The sequence below is a fragment of the Pomacea canaliculata genome, linkage group LG6, assembly GCF_003073045.1.
Source record: "Pomacea canaliculata isolate SZHN2017 linkage group LG6, ASM307304v1, whole genome shotgun sequence".
Lineage (NCBI taxonomy): Eukaryota > Metazoa > Mollusca > Gastropoda > Architaenioglossa > Ampullariidae > Pomacea > Pomacea canaliculata.
The window spans coordinates 17,391,773-17,410,911 of record NC_037595.1 but is presented as its reverse complement, the minus strand read 5'-3'; the positions used below and the strand labels follow the sequence as shown (position 1 = coordinate 17,410,911).

Below are 19,139 nucleotides of genomic sequence, written 5' to 3'. Positions count from 1 at the left end.
AGACGCGCTAAGAAGGAGACTGTCAGAAGGTGAAATGTCCTGTCGGTGGCTTTACGCGAGCAGATGAGGTCAATTAAACGTGCTTTCACATGGCCCTGTGTACAACTATCTTTCTCGCGCGGGGCCTTTGCCGGTCTAAACAACACCCCTTCCCCTTCATTCCCTCCCCCCTTGTCAACATATTTATATTGTACGACCGGAGTAAACAACCTGATTGCGAAATGCTGCGTCCTCGGTGACGTGTGTGTCTGCATTTCTGGAAAATAATCTTTACTTTCGTTTTCACTTTGTTGCTCTAAAAACAAATATTCGCTGTGTATGAGCACACACCAGAGCACTGCATTCAGTAGCTGACAGAGCCACGGAATAGAACACCAGGCAAGAGGTTTATGATTGTCTTCATACAAAAAGTGTCTGCATTTAACCAGCACTCTGCTGTACCGGCCACAGGGTGAACCCTCGACAACCGTGAGAGGAGAGAGCAGACGTGTGTGGTGTTGACGAGGCAAGGACAGGACGCCATTGTGAAAAGACTGTCGTGTAGTCGCTGTGTCTTGTTTTCACTCACCACCATCAGCGACAGCACCACGACAACGACGATGGCAAGTAGCAATGTACCTGATGATGTCTGTAGCGTGTGTCTGGAGCCGTACAAGGGTCGCAACCCTAAACTGCTGCCTTGTTTTCACACACTTTGCCTCCCTTGTTTGAAAGATCTGGAGAAACATCACATGGTGAGTACACATAGTCTACATTCTCCAACTCCTTTATACACGCATATACACAGTCGCACACAAAGAGACACTGACTGACTAGAATGGGACAAGGTTTAGGCATCAAATGCTGGGTAAGTATACACATGTTCTGACACATACCTGTGATATTTTGACTGTGAAGCAGCGGCTTTTGGGGTTAGCAAATGGAGCGGCTGCCCCACGCCCCGATTTCGAAGGGGTCCCATGCTTCAGTCCCGGGGTCATCTTTATGACTTATTGCTAGCTGTGTTAAACAAGTTGTGACAAAAAAATTGATGTTGAGAAAACACTTCTAAGTCCTTATTAAGAAAATTATTGAACCCATGTCTTCACGTTAAACCCGACAAAAATAACAAGCAGTTTATTAAGTTACCGTCACCATATTATTTCGCTTTAAGAAAAAACCGCTACTGTCATAAACGGTGGGAAAGGTTTCGAACAATTAAAACACTAAATTCGTGCGTTATTTCGCGAAATTGATCCAGCCTATCTAACTTTGTATAAATCTGTGCTTCCGGCATCATATCAATAGGGATATTAATACACGTACTCCATTACCCAGGCCCCGCGTATTCCTAACACCGCCATTGCTGTAAAGGATTCCGCATGTGTGCAACCAGAGAGACACTTCGTATTATTTCTAAATATATTGTATTTTCAAATAAACCTTAACTGCATAACTCAATTAAATGGTCATTTAAACTGCGTATGCACTATTTTAAATTAAATGTTGTATTAGTTTCACATGTAAGACAACATATATCTATAGTGTCGTTCTAGGAAATGTCACCAGATACAACAGTTGGCGAGGAGGACAAAGAAGAAACTAAACCTTTGACTTTTCCCTGTCCAACATGCAGAGCAGTAATCATAGTGCCACCTGGTGGTGTCACCCAGTTCCAGGTGAGGAACAGTAGTGTTAAGAAAATATAGAATCCTATTTTATATTAAATATCATAAATACCAGTTGACACTCTGAAATTTATATTCCTAAAACTATTAGCAGATTTCAAATAACTTATCTTGATACACAGAGAAAATACTTCACTTTTGTTGTCGTTGTTCTCGTTCACCTATTTTTTTTTTATCACACTTTTAATGACAGCTTGCATCTGGCAGTCACCTGCAAAGAATCCACCGCTTTAGTCAACTTGCTGAGGCGAGAAATTATCACCTGTTCTGATAGAGACAGATAATGGTATCTGTCCAGTAGCTTGAGTGGTCTGTGCAAATCCTCGATGATGTTCTTCATCTCTGCCAGGCTGAGAGCGTTTTCATCCTACATCAGCTCCTAATTTTGTATTCTGTCAGCCTGCTCATTGCCTTCTATACCAAAGTGTGAGGCCATCCACTGCAGTTGTGTTTGAGTGAATTGGGTATTTCTCAGTGCTGCTGTCAGCTTATAAAGCTGGTTATCGTGAGAACCTTTAAGGACACACATGGCATCTATTAGGAACACCACTTGTGACTCTGATTGCTTTACAAATAGAAAGACTTTTGTGTCTCAGTATCGCATTTTATAATTTAGAACTTGTTGTACTATTAGCTTTACTCAGTCATTTTCTGTTTCAGACTAATTTTTACTTAATCAAAAACACATTTACCTGTGACATTTGCGATAAAGGAGAGGACGCCGTGTCCACGTGTACTGAGTGTGGTGACAACATGTGTGTCACTTGCCAGCGGTACCACAACAAATTAGCCTCCAGTCACCAGGTGCAACCTCTAACCTTTAATTACCAGCAAGTCTCTAAAATTAACATTCAACCTGTAAAGGAGGGTACCATCGCGGAACAGCTCACGGTGCTGGAGGAGGCGCTGGTGACGATGAGGGAGGAGGAGGACACGTTGCAGCGGGAGAGACAGTCGGTCGCTGACGTCATCACCAGGCGGGCCGACGCCGTGAGGGCGCTAGTGACGCAGGTGGAGGAAAGGAGCAATAGAGTGCTGGCGGAAGTAGTTGAGAGTCTGGGTAAACAGATTCAACAAAAGATAATCACTGCACGTGATTGGTACTGTAGGATCTGGCAGCTGTCCTCACAGGGAGGAACAAAATCCCAATTAACTTCTGTCCCGAGTCACGAGCAAACAGCTTTACTCACTGACGATGATGTTCAGATGTATAAGCAGCAGTGCAGCAGGGGCAGACAACTACAGACACTGCTGCACCAGTTTGACGACAGCGCCATCAACATGCAGGTCATAGAAGCCTACATCGGCACAGTGTCCAGTGGCACACAATGTACAGGGGAGGACAGCAGCAGTTTGTTATCAGCGGTTACCTGCAGTGAGACAACGCCTCTAGAGAGGCAAGTAAGTGATACACCGCTTACGTCACTGAAGTCAGACATGACAAAACTGACACGTGACATTGCAGCGTTGGGAATAATTAGAAGCAGCTCTGAAAAGCAACAAACATCAGTTTTAGAGCTGGAGGCTTTGAAGGGAGAAAACTCTAATCTTCAATTACAAGTTGTTTCTTTGAGAGAAGCCGACTCCAGGCTGCAGGACAACATGGACACTTTTCAACTAAATGTTGAGGAAATTAGAGGAGACTTTTCAACTCTCCAAAAGGACATAACTAATATGAAACACGAACTTCAAGCAATTAAGGCAATTAACCTTAAACTACTCAGCATTCAGCAGAACATGGACACTTTTCAACTAAATTTCGAGAAAAATAGAGGAGACATTTCAAATGTCCAAAAGGACATAACTAATATGGAACACGAACTTCAAGCAATCAAGGCAATTAACCTTAAACTACAGAATGATGTTGACAGTTCTCAGCAGGAATCTTTGTTAATTAAAACAGAAACTAAGAAGCTCCAAGATGCCGCTGATGAACTCAGTAAAGATTTCAAAACCTTTAAAGGTGAGATATTAATTATCATGCTGTGGTTTTTCACAAGTTAGAATAAGGATACAAATCTTATGCGCTAAAATAAGTGTCTTGTAGTGAAACATACCCTTTATTAAGAAAATCATATTTTGGACTTCTAATTTTACTTCTTTCCATCTTCCTGTTGCATACTTGCCGAGGCAAACAAAGAACACCACGTCAGGTTGTGAGAATTGGTGTTACATAGAGTTAATTAGCAACAAAGAATGTGGATTGTATGTGCTTGATTCCATTTTACATATGTGTATTTGTGTATGTGTGTGTGTGTGTGTGCATGCTCGTATATTTGTTTGGTTTTAATCCCTTGATTTAGGTCCGATATAAGGATTAAGGAAAGAATTTCGACCGAAAAGAATTGCAAAGTTAAAGCAGAAATTATTTGACAGAAGAACTCATTCTAATAACCGATTAGCGCATTTTAACACTTTACTGTATAAAATCTTTCGTGTGGCCATGTTGAATACATTTTGTTTTGCAAAGATGCATCTTACTGAACATAGAGGTAATATTTGAAGTACTCTTTATCTACACAAAGTTCATCAATGTCGAGCTCCGCCTTTTATATACTGTTAGAGCCCGAAAATTGATGAATTATCAACAATTAAGAAATTTGATTAAGCAGATGGCGAGAAGAAGTTCAAAAGACGACGACGATGATGATAATGGTGATGGTGATTGAAGAAATGTTTTTGCTACGTTAACACTGTCTTTTTTTCCTCAAAAAGCGAGTAGTTTGGTGGCATTCAACGCCAGCCTCCATGAAGACAGTAAGGCAGGCTCTGTCATCTTGAGTAAAGTTCACTGCAATGTCGGGCAGGCCTACGACAACACAACAGGCATTTTCACCGTCCCTGTCACAGGCATCTACTTCTTCATGGCCAGAGCGATGGTAGCTGAGAAACCCTGGCGCTTTTACCTGCAGATCATGGTCGACGGCTTTCCAGCTGCTATGTCAGGATCGTTTTTCGAAAAACAGCATCATGGAATAAACTACACTGTGCACCTAGTTCAGAGACTGATGAAAGGACAGAAGGTAAAGTTGTACGTGATGTGTAAGATTAACTTGCAAAGTAAATCAACGTCGTTTTGTGGTGTACTAGTGCAGCCAGACTTTGATATCGTGTAACCAGAGCTGCTATTTTTGCTCGGTTTCAACAAAACAACGACAATAATAATACTAGAAAGATAATAAATTTAATGCTTTTTTTTTTAATTCATCAGATTATCAGTTATTGGTGTCGTTGGCATTGGATAAAACAGACATGTAAGATTTACCGATTTTTTTCCCCTTTTCCATCTACTTATTAGCTGTACCAATCAGCAGAAAAGCAAAACATATATGCCATTATAAACGGTTCTGTGTAATTATAACATGAAACAAGATCGATGCAGTTTGATCATTTATAAAAACCATTTAGTGTTTACCAATAAATCAATATTTTAGAATCGGGTGAGGACGTCTGAGTTGTGGTTAAGTGTTGTGAAATTAAAATTGTATGTAACCGATTGAACTGGGTTTTATTCATAAAGTTATAAAACTCTAAATCGAAAAAATAAAATATCATTCAGGTTAATGAATTTCAGATATACTGATTTTACTTATTGATCAAGTGTGCTTCCACCTTAAGGTGATCACATGCCTTACACACCGGTGATAGTGAGAACAAACCGGACCATTTCAATATTTACTTAGCTTTCTGAAGTAGAGTGTTAAATGAGATATAAATTGTACTTCCAGTTTTTATCCTTATATCATTATATATCCTATTTTAGGTGTTACGACTATTGTCTTTACGATTTTATATGTATTTTACACAGTCTTTTGCACACCCAGTACAGTCCCTCAAGACGATACAAGTGCTGTCGACATGTGCTGTCTAATATACTTTTGTACTCAAATGTGAATATAAGTTGATTAAAATTTATATTTGTGGAAATTTATTGTACTGCTGTATTTACTACCGATATCAATAAAAGTTTTTTTTTTTTTTGTAATAATCAAAGGGAACAGCAATATCCAAGTATCTTTTGAATTTAGTAATTGTATTATACATTGAATGAGTTATTTAGTAAACGTGAAGAATTATTAAAAAAAAACGTTTTTTAACCTGTTTCACTTTTGCATTTTTCTTTTGATGTTGATTTACTGTACACAGTGGGATTGCTTCTTTCTCTTTCTTTTCTAAGCTCGCGTAAATTATTTTCTCTTAGTTTACATTATTCTTTATTTGCGGTGGAGTTTTCATTACCTAATTGGTTACTTTACCTTTTATTTTCCCCTGTTGAGTTTGTCGGCAACATTCTTTTCTCTTTACCACTGCTAAATATATGCTTTTGTATTGTCCCTACGTGTGTGTGTGTTCACTGAGGAGCGATTGCTCGCGTGTGAGACACTGTGTGACTGTGAGCGTGTCTGTGAGAGCAAGTCCCGCGACAATTAAACCATCTGTTCAAGAGCAGAATCATTCATTAATTTAAAGTTTGAAATAAAATTTGTAAACAATCATTTTTAGTCAGTTTTATTTCACATCCAAACGCTTTGAATGTCTTACTGGTTATTACTATGGTATTTATAACAACGGGTTTGCATTTCAAAAAAAAAAAAAAAAAGACTTTAAGCATTTTAACTTTAACAGCGGAGGTAAATATGCTGTGAGTTACTTAGCTATGAGTTTAGCTACTCAGAGTATTACAGTTTCATTTTCACTCTTTTTGTGCTTTAGAATGCCATCTTGTTTTCACAATTTGTTGTCATTTAGCTCGTTTCTAGAAAAAAGTGCTTCTAACCAGCGGTGATTTCTCACTATGAAGGATATTTGTATGTGGATCCCCTTGTTAAATATAAATTCTTGCTTTCAGTGAGGCTGTAGTGGTGGTTATTGGTGATGTGTCTATCTGGGCGTGCCTCTCACTTAGGCGGTGCAGAAATAATGGATCACTGGTGCTGTTATCATTAATCATTTAAATACAAATTAATCAGAAGTTTTCTCGCTAGATTCTATCCCCATTTATTAATTAATTTAGACACGCTTCTTTCTACTAAATGTGCAATTTTAAACGTGTCGAAAGTAATGCAATTATTTTGTCACACTTAAAATTAAAAACTCTTAGGTTTGCTCGTTTCATTTTAATACCTTTATTATTTTACGTTGTTATACTTGTTGCATTAGGACACATTAGTGATCTCTATTGTGTCGTACGCCGAGCGAGCTCTTGATCGTGTTTGTCACCCGGGGTAGAAATCTTTGAAGCATTGTTTTCGAGCCACTTGACGAGCTCCAGAGACTTCAGCTCGTGTCACTTCACCATCTGGGTTGCTATGGAAAAAGTGAGTCACGACAGACAGACAGACAGACAGACAGACAGACAGACAGACAGACAGACAGACAGAGAGACAGACAGACAGACAGACAGACAGACAGACAGACAGACAGACAGACAGACAGACAGACAGACAGAGAATACACAGGTATCGCCAGGTGTGTGTTGCCATTTTGCTAGGGCGTTGCTGTTAAAGATCTTCAGTGTAGAACAAATATTAAAATTATTTGTTTCATACAGTTAAGTAATAGATGTGATCTATCAACTACCATTATCATTAGTTTAAATGGGAAGTAATATTGAGTACATAGTGATGTTATGACATTTAGTCAAATGGGCAAATACGAACAATATTATTTATAAATGTAATTGGTTTTATAAATATATCTGTTCATTCTGCGCCATAGTTGTATTTGTTTTTACGAAAAGTATGCTTCACTCACAAGTTTGTGAAAATGTCAATTTTCGCTTAAATATTGCAAACTCAAGGATACGGTAAAGTTTCACAACATAATACAAAATAAACTTCAACCCTTTTTAATACCAAACAATTAATGTAACAATCTGAGTCATGTACAGTTATCGTCAGTGATGAAATAATAAACAGCAGTGTTTGATGTGATCAGTGTCCGTGTTTTTGCATAATTTTGAAAATGAAACTGTCAGATGATTGTTATCTTTTTCACACCGACTCAACTCAGTTTATCCAAGCACATCCAAATCTGAAAGAAATAATACAACACATGTATATTAGAATCACCAGTCAATACAATCAAAGTAAAGAATTAAAGTACAATAGTCTGCACTAGGTTCTACACTGAGCTCACATCATCAGTGGAACATGTAGTGACTGGCGGTGTCAGCAGTGAGTACAGGAGACAAGATGGTGTTACTTTGCCTTCAGCTTCATCTCCGACAACGCCAGTGGGTAGATTCTATTCCACTGATTGCCAAATACATACACGCCGTTGAGGTGAGTAGCGCCACAGCCACTCGGGTACCACCAGGCGCCGTCGAAACAGTTGGCACACCCGTACTTATTCCGGTCATAGGTTACAAACTCTTTCCCGTTGTTAGATGCCATCCAATCTCCTGTAAACACACAAACACACACACTTATATATATTAGACACAAAAAAGTCTTAAGAACAAATAAATTATCATTACAAAACATATGTAGAAACTTTTATTATTAAATGTGTTATTTCTGTGTTGTTCATCATAACAAAGCCAAAGACCACGCAACACAAATATAAAACGAGTTTTTTTTAAAAATTTCTAATGATGCTTAACCCAACTTATGACTTGACTTATGACGAACTACAGTCAAACCCGAAAGGGAGCTGGCGACCCGACAGAGGCTAAACCCTGTACATTTCGAAAATATCAAATTTGTAAAATCTTAAATTTCAAATTTGACTCTTTTCGTCGAGGCAGATCACATTTCACAATTAATAATTTTCATCCAGTCCAAACCTGACAGACTCAAGACAGATTAAAAATAACACAATGACTAAAACTCACTAAACATGAGTTTACATAATGAAATTAATCTTTACACACGTCTGGTCAGTACTTTACAAAACAGCCCTGAAGAAAACGATCAGAAGCTCCTAAGAATGGAAAAACAAACAAACAAAAAAACCAAACAAACATCCCAGACAAGGAAAAACACTCGGAAAGCCCCTAACCATTACATTACATTAAACAAAACAAAAAATAAAAGACAAAACAAAAAACAAAACAAAACGAAAACAAACCACATGATATGCCCCAGGGATGTATTTCCTCTCAACCTTCGTGCCAGACAGACAGTCTGCCAACTAACCTGGATCTCACTCTTTCTTACTCTCCAGCGGTCATGTACGTACCTGCGTCACCCGAGTACTCGAGCAAGAAAAGTCTGTAGCTTGTGTCAGGACCTAACACCTGGAATACAGAGTACTCAGCCCAGTAACGCCTACCCCTTATATCCATGATGTCCACTCTCAACCTCACATCTTGACATCGTGTCATTATGTGAAGGGTGGACAAGCCTGAAAGAAGACATGGCAATGATCTCAAGAGTTCTCAAGAACCACAGAAGTGTCGCTGTACTATGATGTTATAAAAATGTTGACATTATTCTTAGACTTTAGATGATGAAAAAGGTAAGTCACAAACTTAATGATTTGTTAGCGTTGTTGTGTTATTACTACCAATAATAAAACGTATTTTCCATGTAAGTACGAGGTCAATGCGCTGCACATCAAAAATAACAAAAGCAGCACAGACTAGGGTGGTAAGGTGTCAATACAGAGACAGACACACAGACACAACTTAGATAAATAGAGTTGTATTAACACACAAAACGATATATCTTTAAAATGGTATGAAACTATAATTATGACACATATACACAGGTGGTTATAGGACCATTTTCACAAGGTAGATGTAGACAAATATAGATAAATAGATTGGTTGAAGGACATTTTTACACCCTGTATCTTTATTCACAACAGAACAAAATTATAGACTGTAATACAACTGCACGAAATGTTTTAGCTACTGTGCATTGATAAAGTTCGGAACCTATCCACACTATGCAACCAGATAATCCTACAGAAAACAAAAAAAAAAACAAAAAAAAAAAACAAAAAGAAAAAAAACAAAACAAAACAAAAAAAAACCACATGATATGCCCCTGGGCTGATGTGCACAAGCGAACTTAAATTTCTTACTTAAATTGGCCGACTTAACCGCAAACTTTACTCAGCTGAGTTCGCTGCTGGCGAGAATTCTCATCGGTGTGCACAAGCGGACTCAACTGCTTGCTTAGTTAAGAAATGGGTCAAGACAGTGACCTCTCGTCCTTTTCGGAATTGCCCGGGAATTCTCTCGCGTCACTGGCTATTTATAGACAAACAGCCAATCAACAATCGCTTTGTTCGTGTGTTACGCTTTTATGTTTGGTCTTGTTCAGTCTTTTCAACCACGATACTATCTTTTGAGATTGAGGTATTTGCCTGAAAAAATGGAAACAATTACCAAAAAGAAAGACCGTACGTTAAAGACTGTATAAAATTAAACTACGATAGCAAGCTTGCTAAAATAAGAATGTTGTACAAAATATGATTAAAGAGACAGTTAATTAACTCCATTAGGGAGAGTAGTAGCAATACTTAAGTCCTTAATTTTATCAAAACTAGTACACCTTTGGTTACTACTACCTAACCCTCCAGACTTTGTTATAAATGACATACAGAAATCTATCTTTAGGTTTGTATGGAATGGAAAAAAATGATATAATTAATACAAAAATATCCAGGCTGGAGGCATGGGCATACCTGATGTTAAAACTTATATGAATGCGTTAAAATTATCATGGCTGCAGAAAATAAAGAAAAGTAACCACAACTGGAAAAAAATCTTCTGTCTACACATAAAATAATAGGTTATTTGGACAAACTGGGCCCTGCAGTTTGCCACTACATGTATATTAATGCAAAAAGCTTCTGGATGGATATACTAAAAGCATACAGGATTTTTGGAGAGAATATAGTGTGTGATAAACATGAAATTTTGTCAGAACCTATCTTTTGTAACGATAGAATAACAATTGGGAATAAGCCAATTCTATATAGAAGATGGATGGAGAAAGATGTATACTCAATTAAACACTTGACAGATGAAAGAGGAAACTTTCTATCATATCAAGCTGTTAAAAATAAATATGATGTTAACATTGACTTTGTCTCTTTTAATGGTTGCATAAAGGCCATAAAAACATACATAAACTTAAATAGAAGGAATAAAACAGATTTATCTCCTTCTACATATGACACAAACAAAACTCTAAGAATAATTCGAACAATACAGAAAGGAGCAAGACCATATTATTATAAAATATTATCTAACGCATGTATACCAAACTGTTGCTTTCACTGGGATAAAAGGATAAATAGAAATGTTGATTGGCATGTTATATTTAAAGCAATGGCTAATATAAAAGATATTAAATTATAACGGCTTCAAATCAGAGTGTTACATAGAATCTGGGCGACAAGAGTAATATTATTCCACATGGGAATAGAAGAGGATTATGTCTGCAGCCTTTGCAGAGATGATAAAGAAAATATTCAGCATATTTTTTTGGAAGTGTAAATTTGTTAATTTTTTTTGGAAAAACTTACAAAATTGTATATTAGACAAATGTACAAATGCTCCTAAGATAACTTTTAGTGAACATTTGATTTTATTTGGATGCAATAATAACTTTGAGACAGATGTTCCATTTGATTTAATTTTATTGCTGGCAAAAGCACACATATATTCTTGTATATTTAAAAAAGTTATCCCCCAGTTAGAACCCTATATCCAAATATTGAAACACAGATATTGAATTGAAAAATTTAATGCATGTTTAGAATTAACCAAAGAAAAGTTTGCTAAACACTGGCTATCCTGTGAACAACTTGTTAACTAAACTAAATACTGATTATATACATTTATCTGATCTTGATTATCAAAAACTACATATGTCTTGATATACATTAATATTGTGCTGTCATCCTATGACACATGGGCTCCAAGGTGCATTCTATGATGATTGCTTTATTTGTGTGGATTCTCTGGGCAGATGGATGTATTCTTAAAATGTTTGTTAATTTATGTGTATGTTTGTTTTTTATGTTGGTATATTGTAAAATATTGCTTGTTAGTTATTTATACATATATTGTTATGTATCTGTAAATAATCATGTATCCCTTATGTCTCCTCGTAGTCTGGATACCCTATACCTACTTGAAAATGTGTGTGAATAGACATGTTTTCCTTCCCTGATTTGGTATTTGTATATGTGAAGATAATATATGGGTGAGCTATGCCTCAGATGTAGCTAATGTCATAAATGTGTAGATAAGTATAAGTTCAGTGTACAGTTGAAATGTGCGAACTGCCTGAAATATGTGTTATTTATTGATGTATGTTGAAAGCTATCGGTATTTGTGTAGGCTACAACTAAAAGACAAACCACTACAACCTATACTGTTACTAGCGTCAGCTGGTCCTTTCATAGGGTAGGGCATGATGAGATGGAGGAAAGATTTGTGTAGATTGTCAGAGATATGTTTGTTGATCTATTTATGTAAATTGATGTGTGCGGTAGTTTTTGTTATGTTTTGTTTATGTAATGACCGCGAAGAAAAAAAATCAGCTGTGGAAAGACATAGCAGTTGCCATCAGTGCTCGTGGAGAGCAAAAACGGGAATGGGCCCAAAATTTAAAAAAATGGTCAAATTTAAAAGCCAGGGTGGTCGATGTCCTGTATTAAATCGCACAGGTACATGATATCGACTCGCCGAAAGCGGAATCGAGCGTAGAGTTCAACGTCGTCATACAGGTCAAAGTGTTTGTGTTTTATGCCGTGCCAGCAACTAGGGCTACATCACGGATCATACAGGTCAAAAGGATTGTGTCTGTCACGAAACACACGTTCCCTCATCAAATGTCTTCTTATCATCATTTTAAAACACAGTCGTCTCGCTGCCATCTTCTGTCACTCTTCACACGAAGAAATCAGAAATGTGCTAACTTAAGTCGCCCGACTCGGCTAAGTAAGGGTTTATACCAGGGGGAGGGCAGTCTTAAAGTTGAGTAAGAAATTGTGTACTTAGCGGACTTGAGTTGTCTTGTGCACACCGAATTACTTTACTTAAAGTTGAGTCAGCCAACTTAAGCTTAAGTTCATGTTTAAGTTCGCTTGTGCACACCAGCCCAGGGATGTATTTCCTCTCAACCTTCGTGCTTCTTTCTTTTTAAGACTTTGGTAACTCAGACAAGACATGATCATCAGCCGACCATTTATTCCCTTACTAGGACTATCATTATCACAACAAACAAAGCATGCTATGGAAATAGTACACAAAATAGTGACCAATATACATCGTAGAACACAAATATACCAAAACAACAGAAACAGCAACCTTTGTATTAACCAGTAAACATCACAGATCATCACAATAAAACAGAATGTCTTATTACAAACTAACTTTGAATGTAAAAGGAAATGTTTCAATTATGCAGAAGGAGGAAGTAATGTAAGATAATGAAAGAGATATGTCCAACAATCTTACCCAGCCAAAAATCTCCATGTATATCACCAAAACCTTGCTCATACTCTGTCCAGTTCCGGTCGAAGTCAACCGAGAAGTCACGACGTCTCTGGAACACCTGACGTCACACAAGTTCAAGGGTCGTTACTATGGTACCAAAGCGCAGCATGCTCGACAGGATTCCACACTAATCACAGTTTAATGAGTCGACAAAGGATGAGTCATAATTGAAAAATGTCGAAGGATATCAAAGAAAAATTATTCGTTGATACTATGAGCTGTAAGTATGTGTGGAGGAGAGATGCTACCTGAGTTATACACACTGACAAACACGACCACACGTACCAGCCAACCGCCGCCGCCAGACTCCATGTCGCACCACACTACCCGATGTCCCTTGTTGTATGGCAGGTGAATATGGTACACACCACTCTTGCTTTCCGCTCCCTGCCAGCCTCGACATGACCCTATTTTGACACAAACAAATCGCTCCGCTCGTAAGGAATTGTTATAGAAAGGCGCAGTGGAACTTCATACAATGACGGAAACAATCGAGTCTAAGTACGGTAATAATTATCACATCTTTCATAGGTAATCATACAACAGTCAAGGTAAGTCCCTCGGGCAAACTGTTTATATGTCATGCAGCACACAGTTCAGACTGCTCTCATACAAGATAGTCCTACTTGCTGATAAACAGATAAACCGACCTTATACAACGTTTGAAGAAAAGCTGAGTACTACTCATAATTCTACTACTTCTCACTTACTTGTCACACGACAGTCCTTCTGGTTTTCATCGAACTTGAAGCCGAAATTACACATGCATCGTCCTGACAAGCAGTCGTTGTTTGGACCAGGACAGTCCATCTTGCTGTTGCACAGTAAGTTGTGCCAGTTGTCCTGTGAGGCAAAAGTGGACTTGCAGGATCTCTGGTAGTGGGTCCAGCCTTTACTCGTGCTAGGATGCCAGTGTGAGTGAGACTCAAAGGCGGTGACATTATGAAGCCGACAGAGACCTCCATTGGCTGGCACGGGACGTAGAGAGAGACAGAGACATAACTGAACATGACGCAAAACATTTTGAACAAAGAAGAGTGAACGAAGTTATCGATATATTTTCCAAAAAATTATTCACATTTTTACGGGTTTCCGGTGATGTTCTTGATAAAGTGTGGTATTAATAGAAACACAGCGCAGGACACGTGAGGCAGACTTTAGGAGTTCTAGAGTATACAGTAACCTTTCATCTCTAAGATCATTTTCGTATACCGATGTTTTAAGGCTTTCCCCCCACCCACCCACCCCCATACAGACCTTCGAAATCAAAGGTGAGGCAACGTTTGTCAGCCAGGCACCTGTCCTTGCAGTCTTGCAGACTGACTCCATCCGAGCTAGCAAGGTGGTCTCCACCTATACCACTGTCTGGATACTCTGTAAAGTTGTTCTGCAACTCGTCTGTGCTGCATGCTAATATAAACAACTGTGGTAAGCAATTATTTACAATTTATTTATTTATTACAATTTATTTCGAACAATATCCATGCACAAGCGAATGAATTTATAATTTTGTTTCGGTCCACGTGTTTTCATTCATTCTTACTTCCTTTTATTCAGTCTGTCTAAATGCGGCTATATTGTTTGACAATTTATTCCTTTAAGAATGCGAAAATCATATAAAAGATCTTCCGTCCCTAACTGTAACAAGTTGAGAACAAAGTCGAGTTTCTTGGAGTGAAGCATACCACACAGAAGCATTTTCTACTCACAGCTAGTGCACGTATCATGTGTTGTGTAGAATAATCCAGCTTCACATCTACACTGGTGTTTGTAGCACACGGTGAATGGTTGATCGCAATCGTCGTCTGTCGTGCAGCTTATATTGTGCCACTTGGTTCGCATGCAGACTTCGCCTTGGCATCTGGATTTTGTACGTTTGAAAATTATTAATAATTCAATGTTATAAAATATTTATTTTTGTTTTTACTTTAACACCCTTTAGCACTTCCTCAGATCCCTTATTGTAAAACATATAGCTTATGAATTTTTAGACCATAGAGTTCTTAAATTGGTGTCTCATTAGTGCTATATGTTCCTTTTACAATAAAGGGATTTTAACTCCTCTTTTACAATAAAAGACCTTATGCTGTATTGATATTGTATAGGACATAGCTGGTTTACTTCTGTATTTGTTTATGAGCTTGTCAGGAGTCATTAGCTTGGCGATGAGTCAATTAACCTTAACTGCATCAAAAAGGTTGAGTTCCAGTTATAAAGGCAATAAATAACAAGCTCAAGGAAATCAGTACTATAGGATAACAAAATAAAGAATAGTTTTAAACGACAGTATTCTTTATGCCAAAGGTGACCCATATCAGACGTGTGTGTGTGTGTTTTAAGTTTTTTTCTTGGAGTCCATCATGCATGAAACCCTCCAAGGCTGTCACACTTCACTTTCCATCAGGAAACCTGATTTGCAGCCTACACTTTGCATGCTACTGATACCAGTCACTAACAAAGATCTTACCATCAGACATACAGACAGTTTGAACACACACACACACACAATGGAGACTAGCACGGTAAAGCAGACATCTAGATGACCGGGATGCCGATATATATTGTAAGCCAAAAGTCAAGAAGAGTCAACACGTTTTACCTTCCTGCATCGTTTGCCAGGAGACCAGGAGACAGGGAGAGGATAAATAAAAAGAATCGCAGCATTGGTATCCACCTATAAAGCACATGCAACAACGAGAAGTTTCATTAGTCTTTCTCGTTTAATATTTCTTTATAATATTAATTAAAATCAGCAAAATACTTACTACTTAAAATTAAAAACATTCATAATTAAATAATTGGCAAATATCATTCGTAGAAACATGCACAAATAAAAGCAATCACTCCAAGCTTAAGACTAAAACTAGGTGAGTGTGTCTGGCATGCATGAACACATAAAGTACAAAAGACACAGTGTCAAAGGTGACAACAATTAGTAATTAACAAAGGTATATAGGAAAGAGAATAAGAGAAATAAGAGAAACGGTTAGTAATATAACTTGTTACAACACAATAAGTATGCTTCTCCCTTTGATACATTATTTCATAAAGCGTGTAAAAACAAAAAGTGACTAGTAGTGTCTAAGAAAGTGTAGAAAGAAGAAAATACAGGAAGACAGAACAGCTTAAGGCAGAGAAAGAAAAGCTGGTAGAAATATACTAACAGTAAAGAAACAAAACTACAATCAATTAAAAATCAAGACTCTAGAAAATGCAGTCAACAAACCAAAGGAGTTCTGGGAGGTGATAAAGAGATACAGCCTGTAATGGACCAAATCAGTGAAGTTGGTTTGTAAAGCACTTCCAAACAATACTAAATAAAGGGGTGATGGATGTGGATGGTCAAGATAACCTTGTGAAAGTACCAGTAGTCAAATGCACATGTATGTCCAACCTGTGGACAATCAGATAACAGAAAAGGTCAAAGAGGCAATTAGTTACTTAAAAATGTTAATCAGCAAGCCCAGATAGCATTGTCAATAATGTATTAAAAGCTGCATCCCCTGTTAGTACTCCCTTGTCAAGCTGCTCAATTCTTTGACCCAACACATCAACTAAATCTGTTATTATCCCACTATACAAAAAAGGGTGACAGCAACCAGTCAGGTAACTAAAGAGATATCTCTCTTACTACTACATTAGGAAAAGCCTTTACATGCATTCTAAATAAAATATTAACCAAGTGGTCAGAAAGCAACCAATTAAATGACAATGACAATGGTAATTTCTTATTAATGACAGGTAAAGTAAGTAAGAAAATGCATTTTCCATTTAACCTCGCCCTTTGTGGGTAAAGAACTAACTAATTGAAATAGTTATAAGTACTATGAGAATAAGGTAAGGTAAGTGGAAGCTGAAAATGTACAAAAGCAGTGGTTAAGAAAAAAAAACATGTTTACAAGATTTCCTAGAGTTAGGAGGTATCTCTAGAGGCCTCATCTAATTGTCTTGAATGTGCTTAGGTAGAATTTCATGAAGTTCAATTGCCTAAGATGGAGAGGAAGGCTATCCAGAGTATTTCAAACTGTATTTAAAAAGGTCTAGTCTAGAAATTGAAAAAGTAAGTTTTGGAGAAGTTCTAGCGTTCTTGGAGGAAAATAGTAAAGAGAGTCTATGATAGTGTTTACCAGTCAGTATTTTGTACATGAAACTGCATTTGTTAAGTTTAAGTCTGTTTCTTGGAGGAAGAACGTCTTGATAGGAATAATGAAACACAAGCAGTGTAAGATTAATGATAAGTATATGATAAAATTATACAGAATATGACAAGAAAATAATGGAGCCTGTAATCAGTGCAGTGAAAATTTGTTATTAGACTAGGTGTTGAAAAAATTTAATTAGTATTTTTTTGGAAAAAATGGTGTAAGGTATTTTTTATTATGGGAGAAGCTTCGTGAGAGAAATAACTTTACTTTAAACACACAGTGATTTAAATATCTCACCGATAGGTAAAACATGAAATGAAAATATCTTTAGGTCGACGATAGAGTCTCTAAAATAAATCCTCTTCAGATAAAACCCGGGGACTAAGTAAATTCACCTTGAGATCGAAGAGACAGTTACTAAAATAACTGACATTTACATCAAAACAATGTGAGTAAAATAATTAACCTGCATGTTAAACACATCATGATTAAAATAACTCACCCAGAGATGGTCTCTATAAGAATGCTGTTAGTGGCAGGATGTCCCGAGGAAAGCAGCGTCTGAGACGAGGAGAGGTTGACAACTGCTGGCAGTCTGCACGTGTGGAGAGGGAGATACACCAGGAGAGAGTGAAGAACCAACGACAGCAGCGATGTTCACAACATAAGCATGCAAGCCCCTCCCCCCACACATACATGAAGTACAGGAGGCTCCAGTGCATGAAATTCACGTGTCAACAAGTCAGTGAGGTCAGCCAGCGGGCCAGGTGTCAACAGACGTGGACGACAGTGAAAACAGTACACAATGTACTGGGCAACCTACCTACAGAAAATACCGGAGTGAATTCCGTTTTCCACGTACTGACCACTAAATCACACAAACAAACAAACAAACAAACAAACAAACAAACAAACAAACAAACAAACAAACAAACAAACAAACAAACACATGTTATGAAGCCTTGACACAGACACTCAAACATGATCTTGAATACACGTCTTACACCCCCTCAACACGCAAGGTACGGACACACACATATATATATATAGAGAGAGAAGCACGCACACACATGTATAAAAACACATTTCCTCCCTCAGTTATTCTCTCTCTCTCACACACACAAACACAGAAAGACAGGGTACAGTTTAAGTATACGAGCCAGCTGTGGGTGAGGACCTAGAAACATCTCATGAAACTCATCCTTACTTCTCTCGTTTCCACAGTGGCTATTATGTTGTGCAGCCAGGTATCTCAGGTGTAAAACACAAACTGTAAGGCAGCTTAGTATGACATCTATTAGGTATTTACAAACATTGTTTGTGTACACATCTTATTTACTCTCTTTATTTATATTGTTATCAGAGTAGGAGATGTGTTGAAAATAATGAATATGCAGGACAACCTACTTGATCGTTCACAACAAACCTTATATAAATACTTCATTTGTTAGTTTTAAAATGAACTTGCTGGTACATGCTCAGGTGCATGACTTGTCGGTGTCAACAAGTCTTTGAGGTCAGGCAGCGAGCAAGGTGTCAACAGACAACAGCACCGACATCCCACCACCACGTGCACTGGGCAGCGTGACAAGAATTCACTCACATACCACACAGATGCATGACTTGTCGGTGTCAACAAGTCTTTGAGGTCAGGTAGCGAGCCAAGTGTCAACAGACAACAGCACCGACAACATCAGACCACCACGTGAGGTCAAAGTTCACGTTAGAAACAGTCTTGTGAAGAAGATGGTGTGTTAGTCACGTGTGTCTGTAACTTTTAAGTATAACGATGTGTCGTCATTGTTTTTAATCGTTGTGTCTGTCAGTGTGTATGCTGAATTTTTGAAATTTCTCTTTCAATGC

General features: G+C 37.7%; 2 protein-coding genes across 5 annotated transcripts; one reads left to right on the top strand and one right to left on the bottom strand.

The window, feature by feature from the left end:
• The first annotated feature begins 216 nt into the window (after nt 1-216).
• LOC112565772 lies at nt 217-7,600 on the top strand. Of its 4 annotated transcripts, none has more exons than XM_025241525.1 (6): nt 217-734; nt 1,536-1,658; nt 2,328-3,630; nt 4,383-4,690; nt 4,879-4,921; nt 5,476-7,600. In XM_025241525.1, the coding sequence occupies exons 1-6, from the start codon at nt 600-602 to the stop codon at nt 5,559-5,561; spliced, it is 1,998 nt and encodes a 665-aa protein (XP_025097310.1). In that variant the 5' UTR covers nt 217-599; the 3' UTR covers nt 5,562-7,600. The 4 variants fall into 4 exon arrangements, with proteins under 4 accessions (XP_025097310.1, XP_025097311.1, XP_025097312.1 ...); XM_025241527.1 differs by having other exon boundaries at nt 598-734; nt 1,525-1,658; XM_025241526.1 differs by lacking the exon at nt 4,879-4,921 and having other exon boundaries at nt 218-734.
• Nucleotides 7,601-7,670: 70 nt separating this feature from the next.
• On the bottom strand, nt 7,671-17,926 carry LOC112565776. The gene is made up of 9 exons (XM_025241531.1): nt 17,779-17,926; nt 15,731-15,805; nt 14,841-14,992; nt 14,389-14,541; nt 13,842-14,099; nt 13,417-13,538; nt 13,093-13,189; nt 8,850-9,014; nt 7,671-8,070 (listed from the first exon to the last, which is right to left on the bottom strand). Exons 2-9 carry the CDS (start codon nt 15,793-15,795, stop codon nt 7,868-7,870), a joined length of 1,215 nt encoding a protein of 404 aa, XP_025097316.1. The 5' UTR covers nt 15,796-15,805; nt 17,779-17,926; the 3' UTR covers nt 7,671-7,867.
• Nucleotides 17,927-19,139: the final 1,213 nt, after the last annotated feature.

What these genes read in the sequence shown, in the direction of transcription:
- LOC112565772 (XM_025241525.1), top strand. Translation starts at nt 600, where the DNA reads ATGGCAAGTAGCAATGTACCTGATGATGTCTGTAGCGTGTGTCTGGAG. An exon ending in ATCTGGAGAAACATCACATG is followed by an intron (nt 735 to 1,535) that starts GTGAGTACACAT and finishes GTGTCGTTCTAG; the next exon opens with GAAATGTCACCAGATACAAC. An exon ending in GTGGTGTCACCCAGTTCCAG is followed by an intron (nt 1,659 to 2,327) that starts GTGAGGAACAGT and finishes TTTCTGTTTCAG; the next exon opens with ACTAATTTTTACTTAATCAA.
- LOC112565776 (XM_025241531.1), bottom strand. Translation starts at nt 15,795, where the DNA reads ATGCTGCGATTCTTTTTATTTATCCTCTCCCTGTCTCCTGGTCTCCTG. An exon ending in ACATGATACGTGCACTAGCT is followed by an intron (nt 14,542 to 14,840) that starts GTGAGTAGAAAA and finishes TGTTTATATTAG; the next exon opens with CATGCAGCACAGACGAGTTG. An exon ending in CTGGCGGCGGCGGTTGGCTG is followed by an intron (nt 13,190 to 13,416) that starts GTACGTGTGGTC and finishes GTGTGACGTCAG; the next exon opens with GTGTTCCAGAGACGTCGTGA.